The sequence below is a fragment of the Lissotriton helveticus genome, chromosome 3_1 (assembly GCF_964261635.1).
Source record: "Lissotriton helveticus chromosome 3_1, aLisHel1.1, whole genome shotgun sequence".
Lineage (NCBI taxonomy): Eukaryota > Metazoa > Chordata > Amphibia > Caudata > Salamandridae > Lissotriton > Lissotriton helveticus.
Window position 1 is genome coordinate 447,725,336 of NC_136061.1, and position 15,021 is coordinate 447,740,356.

At 44.4% G+C, this 15,021-nt stretch overlaps 1 protein-coding gene across 1 annotated transcript in view; it reads left to right on the forward strand.

Moving 5' to 3' along the window:
• The window catches only part of CCNYL1 (cyclin Y like 1), a 367,648-nt gene that overhangs the window by 316,500 nt on the left and 36,127 nt on the right, over nt 1–15,021 (forward strand). Inside the window, exon 9 of the mRNA XM_078680323.1 lies at nt 12,563–12,725. Within this exon, the coding sequence (XP_078536449.1) occupies nt 12,563–12,725 (163 nt within the window). The remainder of the gene's footprint in view (nt 1–12,562; nt 12,726–15,021) is intronic.

Here is a 15,021-nt window from a genome sequence, read left to right on the forward strand (position 1 = left end):
TTCAATTCTTTGGATTTAATGTATTTTCTTCGGATATTACTCTATCTGAGTGTAGTCTTTGCTGTCTCATGTCGGATAGCCCTAAAAAAGGCCTTTTTAGGCTATATGAGACTTGCAAAAAGAAGAGATTGTATGTCGATAACCAGCACAAGGACTGCCTCTACTGTCTTTATCCAGACCATTCTCCTAAAGACTGACCCGACTTGCCTGACTACAAGATGGCAGCCAAGCTACACACCCTTTCCTATCCTGCCACCCTTGCCATCTCCACGCGCCCGTCTCTGAACTCAAGACTTTTGGTCTCTTCCTGATCCTCATTCTTACCCGGCAGAGTCCGAACCGCCTGACCGATTCCCGGTGGAGCTGCTCTGACAGCTATAGGAGAGACAGGCTCTGGCACACCGCTTTGGCCATCACCTACCCAGCCGGACTTCGGACATATGTCTCGTCTCTTTCTCCGCTGCTGTCTCCTTCATGTGGACTCCCTGGCCTTTTTGGATCCAGATTTTTGTGTTCACTAATAACTCCTGTATTGAATATGTAATCATTCTGTAATGAATGTGCATATTTCTGTAACTTGTAACACGCTATTTCCTTATGACTGCTTGTTTCCCCTGAAGTCCCCCATCCCCCCTTCTGGTTTGCATGACGCTCTCTGCATTCCTTTTCCCCTGTCTACCTTTCCACCTCTACCTTCCATTCCACATAAGACTATTGTCTGTGCTATCTAATGCGAAAATAACTTATGTTATCGTGCAATCTCATATTTTTCTACTGTCTGTTCTCACCGTGGATTCCGAGTAACCTTGGCCGATACCCGATGGAGCTGTCCAAGGCAGCTATAGAGGAGTCTAGCTATGGTTCACCCCCTCGGTCGTCACCTACCCAGCCGGACATCGGAAACTGTTTTTAACGGTGCTTCGCGGTCTTGTCTATCTTTCACTTTGACTGCTTGTTTCCCCTAAAGTCTCTTCCCCCTCTGGTCTTCCTGATGCTATATGCATTCTTTTCCCCTGTTTACCTTTCCCCCCTCGACTTTCCATTCTACATAAGATGTTTTTTCTTTGCTACGTAACGCGAATATAACTTTATTATCGTGTAATCGCATGTTTTTCCTACTGTCTGTTCTCACTGCGGAGTCCGAACAACCTTGGCTGATGCCCGGTGAAGCTGTTCTATGCAGCTATAGAGGAGTTTGGCCCTGGGTCACCCCCTCGGCCGCCATCCACCCAGCCGGACATCTAACATGGTTTTCCTCGCCTCACCGTTATGCTGCCTTCCCTCTATCTTTCTCCTATGTCAATACTTGGAATTTGTAACTGAAGTAATTATGTAATCTGTAACTTGCTGATCCTCATGTAAAGCGCTCTGATACCTCCGGGTCTAGCCAGCGCTATATAAAACTTTGCAAATAAATAAAATAAATATGTCTGACTTTTCCTACAAAAACTTTAAAAGATCGTGAGGGAAGGCTTTTGACTTGGCTGCAGAGACTTAAGGACAAAGAAGACCCCTAGCCTTCTGAGAGGAGTGAGAAGACATCATCAAAAATATTCTTCAAAAACTCCTCAGAAAAGGCCCAGAGAAGTTTCTCCAGGACCCTCTATGCAGCAACCTCAAAAGTAGACGAAAAAACAGTCTTCAGAGGCTCCAAAGCTTAAAGATGTGCATGCAAGAGAGTTTTCTCCCCTTCCAGGGTCAAGAAACCTGCTCCAGACCCTCTAACTCCACTGCAGAGGGTGAAGCACACTTTCAAAAAGCCTTCCTCAGCCCCGTCGACGATGGCATTGAGGATGACAAAATCTCCAAAGATTGCCATTGGAGTGCCTTCGTCGACGATGATGAGTTCGACACTATCAGTCTCGTCGGCGTTTCTTTTGTCGTCGACGTCTTCGTCGACAGCACGTTACCCCTATGTCGTTGACGATCAAGGTTAAGAAATCAACGACAGCGTCGACGACTCGCTCGACGATGAATGCTTCGTCGTTGACCAAGAGTGTGCCGTCGACGACCGCTTCGACAACGAGAAGTCCCCCGTCGTTAGCAGCGTCTGTTACACATCGATTCCTCGTCGACGACTGCCTCATCGACGACACCTACGTCCGGACTAAAGATTACATATTTTCACCATACAAAACGGAAGATGTCGCCTTCTCTAACATCACCCAGTACGGTTCAACCTTTGCCACCCTCGCACCTGTTGGATGAGTAGGAGGATTCAGATGAGGACAGCATGTTTAAGGCTGCAAGAAGTCCTTCCGAACTTAATGTTAAGTATCAGGAGGATTCTGATTATGATGATCAGGAGATGGATGAGCAGGAGTATTTTCATGAGGACACTCCTCAGCAGCAACCACAGATGGTTTGTCTTCCTTCAGCCTTGGTCTCTGATCTACAATTTATGATCTCTGACTGCAGAAAGAGGTTTCCGACCTCTGCGCCGTCTCCTGCTCCAGTGTTATCACCACCACAGACAGTGCACGTCTCATCTCCACCACCTCCACCACCGATTCCTATTGAGGTGCCAGTGCCACCCTTTCCATCTACAGACGATGTGGATGAAGGACATGTAGAGGGGGAGCTTCAGGATATGCACTCCCACCATGATGAATGGGACGACTACGTTATCCCTCTTCCTGCATAACCTTTACCTCCTCAAGCAGACTCTCCTCCTGAAGATATAGGAGGATTCCATATTCTCCTAAAGAGATCAGCCCAATGATTCAAACTACCAATGCCCTCTCACCAACAAGACTGTTTCCTTTACTATTTCAAGGAACCTTATAAAAAGTCTGTTAGGTCTATGCCCATCAAAGACTACATTTGGGATCAAGGCGTCAAGATCATGCAGAATCCCTCTACAGTTCCTCCAGTCCTGCCAAGATTGGACAAGTAATACAGGGCTCTGGACGATGCTCCAGCCTGTCTCATTGGACATCCAAAGCCTGATTCAGTGATCACTCAGGCAGCGCAACGCAGATCAAAAAACCCTTCTGTCCCACTTTCAGCTCCACCAGATAAAGAGGGCAGGCGCCTGGACAATATTGAGAAAAGGGTTTCCTCTATGATAGCGCTAACGGTGTGAGCGTCTAACTCACTGGCGTTATTGGGACGCTACAATAGACAAATGTGGTCGGATATTGCACCATACTTGGAGTCCTTGCTGCAAGAATCTAAAGAACAAGCAAGAAAGGTGCTTCTGGAAGGTGAAAGGTCGGCTTCTGAAATTATAGATTGCGCTATGGACATCACATCAACAGGTTACCGCCAACTGGCCGGTGCTGCAGTTCTGTGGCGAGAAGGGTGGCTTAAGGCAACAACTTTCTGACCCGAGTATCAAACTAAAATCCTTGATATGCCTTATGACGGTCCACTCCTTTTTGGTACCCATATTGATGAGATCCTCGAAGGTATTAAAAAAGACACGGATACGGCCAGAGCCCTGGGTACCCTTCAATATAGAAACACAACTTTTCGTGGCTCTAGGGGTAGAGGGCAATACTCTAATAGAGGAGGCTACCAACAAGTCTACATATTCCTCCTCTAACCAATATAAGCCTCAGTTTCAGTAGAGACAACAAGCGCAGACTTCATACAACAAGTCTTCTTTTCGCGGAAAAGCCTGACGGCAGAAGAATTCCGCGCAATTTCAATGACTTCTCTCTACCGCCAGTCTCTGTTTCTTTTCCACCTTCCAGAGTGGGAGGAAACATTTCCCACTATCTTCACAATTGGAGTCAAATCACAACGGATCGTTGGGTTCTTCAACTGGTGCAATTCGGCCACTCCCTGGAATTTGTCCAAACCCCACCGCCAACGCCTCCTCAACATATGAATCACAAGCGTGTGCATCTCTTACTCATGGAAATATCAGCGATGCTCCAGAAGGGTGCTATAGAACGAATACCCGTCCATCAAAGAGGACAAGGTTTTTACTCCCGGTTCTTCTTGATGCGAAAGAAGGAAAAGAAATGGAGAACGATCCTAGATTTGAGAAATCGAAACAAATACTTGAAAAAGCAATCATTTCGCATGGTCACTATTCAGGAAGTCCTACAGCTTCTCAATGCGAACGACTATATGGCATCCTTGCCACATAAGGCACAAAAAGTTTCTGAGGTTCGCTGTAGCGGCAGACATTACCGATTCCGGGTCATGCCTTTCGGGCTCAAGTCAGCCCCTCTCATCTTCACAAAATACCTTCCGCCAGTGGCTGCATTTCTCAGGCAACAGCATCACCAAATATTTCCATATCTGGACGACTGGCTCTTCCAGGCACCCTCTCGACCGCGCGAGGTGGTCTTCCAACACCTGTCTGCGACTTTTCAGAAGATTAGGTCTTACCCTCAACCCGGACAAGTTAGTTTTACAGCCTTCTCAGCGGATCACATTTCTGGGAGCTGTCCTAGATATGGTCCTAAACAAAGCGTATCCATCGCAGGAGTGGCAACAAAAACTCCTACAATTGGCAGAACGCATGCGCATAAGAAAGTCTCTTTCAGTGCGCCTATTCAAATCCCTCCTCAGAATGTCTTCCTGTAGCCTCCTGGTTCCATACTGTCGTCGTCGCATGGGTCCTCTTCAAGAGGCTCTCTCCACACAATGGATTCAAGTCAGCAGATCCTTCGACGACACCATACAGGTGACTCCTCGGATGTTCGCTGCTCTCGACTTGTGGATTCAGCCACACAATGTCTCGAGGCCTATCCTTCCAGACTCTAGCATCTCCTGAGGTTATAACCACGGATGCGTCGCTGGAAGGTTGGGGAGCCTTTCTTCAGGAGCTTCAGATCAGCGGGAAGTGGTCGCCTCCCGAGCAGAGACTTCACATAAACCTTCTAGAACTAAGAGCTGTCTACCTACCGCTTCTTGCTTTCCTTCCCAAAATAAAAGGTTCGCAAGTGCTTGTCAGGACGGACAATACTACAACAATGCACTACCTGAACAAGCAGGGAGGGACTCGTTCGCTCTCACTCTCTCAAGAATCGCAAAAAATCTGGAACTGGTCTCTTCGGAACAAAGTTTCTCTACGAGCAGAGTACGTTCCAGGTAAAGACAACGCGTTGGCAGATTCACTGAGCAGAATGCAGACCACCTGCCACGAGTGGGAGTTAAACGAACACACTCTCGACAGCATCTTCTCTCTGTGGTGTGAACCCCCTTTGGATCTTTTCGCCACTCGGCAAAACGCCAAATGCCAACACTTCACAAGCTGGCATCCCCAACAAGGATCTCTGGGGACTGCATTTTTAATAGCATGGTTCGGCGTATTCGCCTCTGCCTTTCCGCCGATTCCACTGATCCCCAGGATCCTCAGGAAGATGAAGGCAAAACCTTGCACGCTGATTCTAATAGCCCCACCATGGCCTCACCAACATTGGTTCACAGAGCTTCATCTCCTCTCCCTGCAAACACCAATTCCATTACCGCTGTTTCCATCCCTCCTCACAATGAACCAGGGACAAGTCCAGCACCTGGACCCAGCATCTCTCAAATTATCGGCCTGGCTCCTGAGTTTCACGAGTTCCAAGATTTGAACATTCCTCCGGAATGCAGAGATGTTCTATCCCCCGCTCGAGCAGATGGCACAAACAAGACTTATTCCTTTAAATGGAAGAGATTCTGTATCTGGTGCAGATCAGCTAAGGTCCATCCCTTCACATCCTCTCCAGAAGAGATGTTACCATACCTCCTTGATTTGGCTACTTTGGGCCTCGCCCACTCTTTCATCGAAGTTCCCGTTTCAGGAGATCTTATACTGGACCTTCTCTTTGGTCAAACAGATTAATAAAACAGTTCCTGTTAAGTCGCCACCTCCAACATGGCAGCTAAACAAAGTACTTTCTCAGCTGACGAAGCACCCTTTTGAGCCGATACACAGAGCTGACCTCAAGTTCCTATCTTGGAAGACTGCGCTCCTTTTAGCCCTTGCATCCGCAAGGCGAGTTAGTGACCTTTGCGCTTTCACGATACAAGATCCCTTTTTACAATTCAAAAATGACAGGGTAATTCTTTGGTCTAATCCAAAATGTATTCCAAAAGTACCATTGGACTTCCACCTAAATGAGCCTATTGTCTTAAATACTTTCTTCCAAATCCTTAAACGGCAGCAGAAAGAGCTCTCCATTCTCTGGATTTAAAACGCTTCCTTAAATTCTACCTTAACAGAACAAAAACTTTCCGCAAATCCAACCAACTTTTTGTGGCTTACAGCTTACCCAGGAAGTGTTTTCCTCTCACAAAGCAAAGCATTTCCAGATGGATCTCTGCTGCTATTGTCTTCTGTCACCAGCAGGCTGGTCCGCCTTTTCAATCACCGATTCGTGCTTATTCCACCAGGGCTGTTTCTACTAATACGGCACTATCTGCAGGTGTGCCCATCACAGAGATTTGCAGAGCGGCAACATGGAAGACGTTGCATACATTTATCAAACATTACTGTTTGGATACAGAACTCATGAAGGATGCTGCAGTGGGACAGGCGGTGCTGTGTCATCTATTTTGATAAAGGTGAGCCTTCCTTCCTTCCCACCAGCTTTTCTCTTGTTTTTCCACGTACATTTCCTTATCACTATTATAGTTTTTGATACACTTGTGTTAGAAATGGGGGTCTCTAGTTGGCAGGGGTAGGTACCACTGTCCAAATCGGGACCCTTGCTTCTAGTCAGGGTAAGGAGGAAACCCTCTGAGATAACCCCTGCTCACCCTCTAGGTAGCTTGGCACGAGCAGTCTAGGCTAACCAGAGGCAATGTGTAAAGTATTTGTACCAACAATCACAGTAACACAGTGACAACACCACAAATCGACTCCACAACAGTTTAGAAAAATAAAGGTATTTTAATCTAAACTACACAAGACCAAAACGACAAAAATCCAACATACACAGTTCAAGAATATGGTTTCAAAAGAGTTCTTAAGGTTTGCGATAGAATTCTCTAGGTTGCGATAGAATTCTCTACAGATGCGTGAAAAGTTCAGTTGCGTCATGTTTACTCACAGTACCTTTTAGTTGCAACAAAGTTCCAAAAGCAGAAGCTGGTGCGGGGAAAACAAGCGATGCGTTGCTCCTGAGACCCTGGGGAGGCGTTTGCGACAGCCCCGCTGCAGCAGCGGGCGTGTTGCGACGAATCCGGTCTGTATGGGGAGGAAGGCCACTTGTATGGATTCCGATGCGTAGGTTCCGTAGGAAGTTTGTTCTCGCAAAGGCACGATGCGACGATCTCGTAGGGGCTGTGACGATCTCCGGGGCGACGATGCGCGGTCCAGCGGTGATCCTCTCTCTCGCAGCTCCTCGATGCGATGATTCTGCGACGATGCTCGCAGCGACGTGATGCGGTCCGCAAGCAAATGGTGCGGCGATCTCACACAGTGACGACATGCTCTGCGCCGACCCTCGCAGCGATGTTCCCAGCACAGGTACAATTTCCAGAGGCCCCACAACTGGATCAAGCACTCTAGGAAGGACAGAACTCTCTCAGCAGAGTTCAGGGAAGCTGGGGGTGAAATCCTTTTGTTCCTGGGACTTCAGAACAAGGAGCCAGCTCTTCTCAGGCCCTTGGAGATTCCTTCAAGACAGGGGACACACCACACTAGCAAATTCCTTCCCCTCTCCTTGGCAGCAAAGCAACAGCAGGTCAGTCCAGTAGAGCAACAGCAGGACAGTCTTCCTTCTTCAGAGTCAGCTTTCTCCTTGGCAGAGGTTCCTTCTTGATTCCAGGATGATCTAATTTTCGGTTGTCAGGGGTCCTGTACTTATACCCCTAAAGTCTTTGTTCTCTCTGTGCATGTGGGCCCTGAGCCCGGTCTGAACCAGTTCTGGGTGTTTCCTGAGTACTTTGTTTTGCTGGCTTCTTCTTTCCTTTCAGAGTGAGGGGCAGGGTCGTCAGCCGCCCAGCAGGAGGTGGAGCAGCATTGTGGAAGGCAGGCACAGCCCTATTCAGGCCCAGGTGCTAACTCCTCCCACCACTCCAGTTGCAAATGCAGTCATTCAGCCTAGGGCTGACTCAGCCAGCCTCCTGGGGATTCCCCAGCCCCTGTCACTCTCAAACCAGACCGTCAATACACAAACAGGCCCAGGCACACACAAGGGTTAGACAAGAGAACAGCAACTTTCTAAAAGGGCTGTTCTCAAACACAGGATTTAAAAACAACCTTTCCTAAAAGATATGTTATTAAATTCTGAGTTCAGGGATACTAGATACTTATGTCCTATCTTGTTCCTATGGGAAGTAATGCTGTTAACCACTGTAGCCAGCATCCCCCATGTTAATCTATGGAGCAAGATAGCCTTACAATAGTGAAAACGAAAATGGCTGCCATTCACTACCAGAGCATGTCACCTGCACTAGTACATGCTCTACCTTTTACATACACTGCACCCTGCCCAGGGGGGTACCTTGGGTCTTCCATAGGGGTGACTGATGCGCACAAAAAGGGAAGGGTTAGGCCTGGTCCATGGGGACACTGACCAGGAGGACATGGCAGTTCTAAACTGCACACAGGCACTGCAGTGTCAGGCCTGAGGCATCTTTTTAGGGCTACTCCTGTGGGTGGCACAATCAGTGCTGCAGGCCCACTAGTAGCATTTGTCATCACCAGCCCTGGCACACCCAGTGCACTTTACTAGGGACTTCATGGTGATACAAATATGCCAAACATGTATATCCAATCAGAATAACAATTTACATAGGGAGCACTTACACTCTGGCACTGATCAGCAGTGGCAGAGTGTCCAAAGCATCTAAACCAGCAAAAACGAAATCCAGCACAGCATCAAAAATACAGGAGGTAGAGGCAAAAAGATAGGTAGAAACCACACCAAAGATGCCAGGTCTAACAACTTGCAACTTATTCCTTTGCATTTTAATGTTGTGATGTTTGCATATGTATATACATGGATATATATACATTTGTTTACCAGTGTTTCCTGCTCTCTATGCAAAAGGAAATGTGCTTTTCATTGCTTTCTACTTTGATTCAGGCATGTACATTTATGAAATATACCCTAATACTGGATAAGAAATGCATTACTTACCTGTAACTACAGTTATCCAGTACTGGTATCTTTCATAGATTCAGATGCAACCCACCCGCCTCCCTTGGAAGGGCTCACCTAATACTCTCAGTAGTTCCTCTATATAGCACTGTGCTTACGAAAATTTGAGGGACTAGAGCTCCTTCCAGGAAGGTTCCAGAGGGTGGTGGCAGCTGATTGGTTGCTCTCTAGAGTTTGGTCCTTATTGCAAGAGGACCTGGATATGTAACTAATGTGAGGCCTTTGGCCTATTACTCTATATTTATAATGGGACATTACTTTATTTATGTCACGGGGACACCTATCCCGACGACGGGGAATGATTCAGGCATGTGAATCTATGAAAGATACCAACACTGGATAACTGCAGTTACGGGTAAGTAACGCATTTCTTACCGGTAAGTAACCGGGGCATCTACTGTCATGCTACTTATGGTGTCCTTGTTTGCAAGGAAATTATCCACCAGTGTCCCCTCTTAACCATATTTACTTCTTACAAGATGCAACCCTTTTCAGCAAGAGAAACTCCATTACTTAAAATTTAAATTAGCATTTTTTTCTTCAAAGTATGCTCCTACTTTACATTCATGTTACTTGTCCCCAAAAAAAGGCTGTTTTTATGCCGTCTGACTTTGGACTTTAGTTCCTTTGAGATGTTGGGTGCATGCGCTGCACAAAGTATTGACATATACAGTACATCATTACGTTTCCATACATTCATCCGATGTAGTTTCCAGCACATCAAAATTAGCTGTGCATCAAGTAATTTAACTTAAGCCAAAAAAACAAAGTAACAGATAAATGGATGCCTAATGTGCACCTTCTATGTATACAGATCTTTGCTTTCAGAATCTTGTAAAGTAGTTATTGACACACATCTGCCTTTACATTAATACAATAATCATGCATCCTTACATGTCCATAGTCTTTTACCAGGCTTTAAAGTGCAAGCGGACATTAGTTGAACTTAACTTTATCTGCGTCTTCCATCACACAAACAATAACTAGAACGATGTCCTTTCCATTTTGCAGTACAACCAGTCATTGGGATTTATCCAAGTCCTAAACCTGAGGTATATTCCTCGTGAATAAGGTTGACCAAACTAGTATGAATACTATTATATTCTGTGAGCAGTTTGTGCTTAAAAATATGAGGGCCTAATACCGATCTCAAGATTGCTTGTGGGTTTCTTTTGATGGAAATGACCCAGTAACATGTTCTGTAACTGATCTGGTCTTTGCGATCTATTGCCTCACGATCTCACCACAAACATTTTGGGCGTAAACTAATTAAAGTCTCCTTTATGTGGTTCATTCAAAGAAGGTGAAAGGAATCACCACCGCTTCTAATTTCAGATTTAATTTCGGGACACAGCTAAACATCAATGGTTTGATGGTGGGTACACTTGAAATACTCCCGATCCAGCTTCTTCCCTCAACAACAAAGATGTTGACTTGGTAAGCTGGAAGATTTGTCAAATACAGTCGTTCCGAGCATTTGGTAGCAAATTTGTATTCACGTTTGCTTATTTGAGCTCCACTTACTTTTAGAAGTATACAATCTGTAATGTGTTTGCAGAGGGTGCCTAAACTACTTCTATCCGGACTTGCCAGTTCTATTTTTTTATTAAAATGTATGCCCTTGTAATCGACAGGCAAAACCACCTCGGATTTATCCTGCTTGGTTTGCCAGTAATAAACAATTTTACATTTCTGAGTCATTCACTTTAAGATTCTTTACATTCCAACATTATGAGCAATTTATGAAGTGCAATCTCTGTACACATGATAAAGGTTGTATGATCTACATGTTACAGTCTTATTGCAGGTGTCAAAGTGAGAGCTACAAAACACCCCTGACGTACGCCTTTATGGATTTCAAACTTTTGTTTGTGCATCTTTAATGCCATTATTTGTCTAGTTCCCTGACTATATATATATATATATATATATATATATATATATATATATATATATATATATATGCATATGCAAAGACACGTGGTGTCCGAAACGCGTCATTTTTTAAAGGAATAAATAAGACCTAAGCCATACCATCCATGTGGTCCGTGTCTCTCCATTCGCCGGATGGAAGTTGGAGAGTGAGAAACTTTGGATATATATGAGAGGGAGAGAGAATCAAACGGAGATGAAAAAATATTCATTATAGATAGATCAGCCTTCTGGTTCGCATGTCAGTATTTGTATTATGAAAAGCAATCTGTGTCCAAAAAGCTTTCCTTTTCAAGTGTTTCTTTTAGGGGAGAGGAGCTGGCCTAACGGCTAAGGCGCTCGGACCTCGGATCTGGGTTTGAGTCTCGGTAACGACGCCAAAACCTCCTGTGATTCTGGGCAAACCACTTAATCTCCCCGTGCCTAAAAAAAATGAAAGTGTGTCCTCATGTAAAAAAACGTAATTTGTGCTATGTAAAGCGCTCTGATACCTGATTCGGTTCGGGTCTAGTTCGCGCTATATAAAACTCCCCCCCCCCCCCCCCCCCCCCCCCCCCCCCCCAAAAAAAGTGTAACATGCTTGAATATATTGATCATGATTAACATCAGCATCAAATATTGTTTATATATCCAGTTGCCAATTTTAAACATGACTTAGATTCCTCACTTCTACCACTTCCCAAAAATTTTAAGATTGTCCGGTGTCTTCCCAAAACGTTTCCCTGTAGTACCGCTTCCTTATTGAGAATAGTGTGTGCACCAAAGGTAACCAGCTACAGTTAATTGAAGAAATGGCATTTCCAACCTAACTCATAGGGGGGAAATCCATGTCATCAATTCAGTCACATTTTCCTTTCCTTTATATTCCATGCATGAAAAGAAGAGTATACTTTTACATTTTGTGTCCTTTTTATTGTCCAACATGTCTTCACATAAAATACAAACAATGTTAAATAAAGCTAGGCTGATATCAGTGCTTTAAATGGGCCGGTACTGTCCGGTACGGAGTACCGGCATTTTTTTATTTTGAGGAGGAGAGTACCGTCACTTCTCAAGAGAAATGCCATACATTTAATTGGAGAGTAATGGCACTAATCAGAGACAAGCAGGTACTCTGGCACAGAGTACCTGCACTTCTATTTTTCCATTTCAAGCACTAGCTGAAAATTAACCATGAGCGACCATGCACACTATTGACTTTGTGCGCCATATTCACATTCTTTACATACCTCACAAGCCCCAAGGCAGGTAATTGTGTGCTTACGAAGGTCACTGTAAAGGGAGGAAGCTGGAGAGAAGTAGCACAGACTCTGCATCGAATTCTGACTTTTTCTAACACCCCCCCTCCCCCACCCCGATAAAAATCTTGTCTATTACTTGCACCAAGGCATTGAATGACGCACACTATTCACATTGGACGCTCGTATACAGGACTTAATTTTATCGCTGATGTAGATATTTGTGCAAAATTGAGTGTGCAAGTTTCGTATTAAAGCTGCAGTAAGGCACATTGCTCAGCACCGTGCAAATAAAGATAAATACATGTGGTTCTGCTTTTCTCTTGAATACTCTAGGAATGAGATGGAAAGACACTTTTTGGAGCTGCTGCAATTTAATATCAATGTACCTGCCAGTGTTTACGCCAAATACTATTTCGATCTTCGATCCCTTGCAGATGACAACAACCTGAACTTTCTGTTGGAACCATTAAGCAAGGACCGAGCACAAAAACTTGAGGTAATGACAGAATATTGAAATAATAGATATTGTTGCTTATACACCGCTTAACATTTGTTTCTATTTCCTGGCACTAAGCTGTACTCTAATCGAGGTTGTATGGAATGTAAAGCTTTTATCTAGCACTCTAACCCTGGGATAGCCACTCCCTTTAGCATGCACAGGTAAAACACATGGTGCTTAGGTGGCAGCAAAGGTTACTTGCATATTAACATTATGTTAATAAAAAAAGTTTGAAATTATTTGTTGGTGTCAGTCTAACAGTGAACATTTTATTAAGCTGCTGTTGGGGATTTTGTGTCCAGTTGGCGCATATATGGACATTTATTAGCTGTTTTGCCGTATACTAGCTTGTGGAAATAGATTTTGGGTGAAGCCAAAGTACTTAGTTTGAAACAGCCTGAGTTCTGTATAAAATATTACAAGAAATTGTAGCTATGGTTAAAAGGCCAAAGGAGATAAGGTCCAAGATTTGTATTAAAATGACAGTGCAAAAGATGGTTTGAACTGATCTCAATCGAATAAAGTGCTGAAAAAATTAAAGTTGTATCTCCTCTTCTAATATGTAACAGTGTTAATGGCGATAACACTGCAAAAGTTCGGTTGCTAGAGTCCCATTGGATAACTGGTGTGTGTATTATGTTATATTCAATTACAATAAATACAAATTATATAAGAGGTGACTTTATTTAGGGAGAGCCGCACCCATGAACCCTTCCTTCTGTTCCAGTGTTTCTGCTTCAAATGAAAACAAAGAGCTGTAAAAAACATCCGTCAACCGTATGAAGTCAAGGGGGTCTGGAATTAGGGAGACCCCAAACGACTACCCCCTCTAATTCCGATGTGTCCGAAGTAGAGAAAAAAATGACACCATGTCATGCGAGATGCTGAAACAACATTGATAAATAGTTTTTTTTCCTCAATATTCTCTAATGAATATATTAGAGAATGTAAGAAATAGTAAACATATCCTTTTGTTGCTCGCAGCTACACGAGCACACAGACTCCTTCCACAAAATCTTATCTTGAGGACTCACACATAGTAATTGTGATTCCAGCTGTAAAAGGAGCAATTACAAACAGCAGCCAGAAAGGATGCATCTATAGAATACTTCTGATCAATGAGCAGTGCAGCATTTTTCTTTCAGAGATGCAATAGGCATGGCCACGTTCAATCCCAAACACCATGTGTAGGACGCTTGCTCTGTATATATTATACCAAAAAGAGGTATATTGTGCACAGTCCAATGAGTCCCCAAAAGTATAGCAGAAGATAAAATAGATAATACCCCACTCTCAAGTTAGTGGTAGCTAGGCTGAGCAATTAGGCTTATCAGAGGGTAGTGTTAAGCATTTATTGTACACACTCAGGCACGAAATGATATCACACACACATACACAAGTTGTTACTTAGTTATTTTATTACTAGAACCAATTAGTGCAAGTAAGTCGTATTATACATATAGCAATTCTTTTCTAATAATGCAGTAATGTTTTACAAATGCAGTTGTATACTTTACAGTATTGACCCCTTGTGTGCACGTCAAAGTGGGCGTGTGCGGAGGATGGCCCGGGGCCGTCCGAACTCCACCCACGCAATAAAACGGCTGAAGGTTAAGAATGCTTTCTGCAAGTATCAAACAGATACAGTTGTACGATTTTGCAGTGATAATGTGAGACAGTTCAATGCAATAGATGGGACTTACAGAGCAGTCCTATGGAGGAAAACAAAGTAATACAATTTCCAGGTAAGTACTAGACTTACTTTCCCAGGCTTTGGGGCTTTAGGACAACACAAGGCAAGGTTCAAAACCAGGTGGGTAGTGCACCATCAGCAACACAGGAGTGACCGGGTGCACTGGGTCCAAAGTTATCCAATGGAACCTGTGGAGGTGGGGGGAGTGTATCTTGAAGAGGCACGTTTTGCAGGTAGGTACCCGCGCCGCGGTCTTGGGGCAAATGCCCCAGGGTTGAAGTGAGCACGGGGGCACAAAGCAGCACCAAAGTTACACCACCAGCAGCATTAGGGTGGCCAAGTGCAGGGTGCAAATCAGCGTTGGGCACCCAGTGGTTCTCAATGGAGATCGCCTGCTTTGGAGGGTGGTTGCAGGCTTAGACCAGGAGGCTGGACGAAGGCTGTGAATTATAGGAAATTTTTAAATTGACTTCTTTTTTACACATTGTCTTTCATTTGGAAGGCAGAAATGCATGGAAAGTCAGTAGGTAATAACAGTTGCTTTACAATTGTGTGTTACCATAAGTCTTCTGATAAAAATGGTACCACACTTGTGTGGGT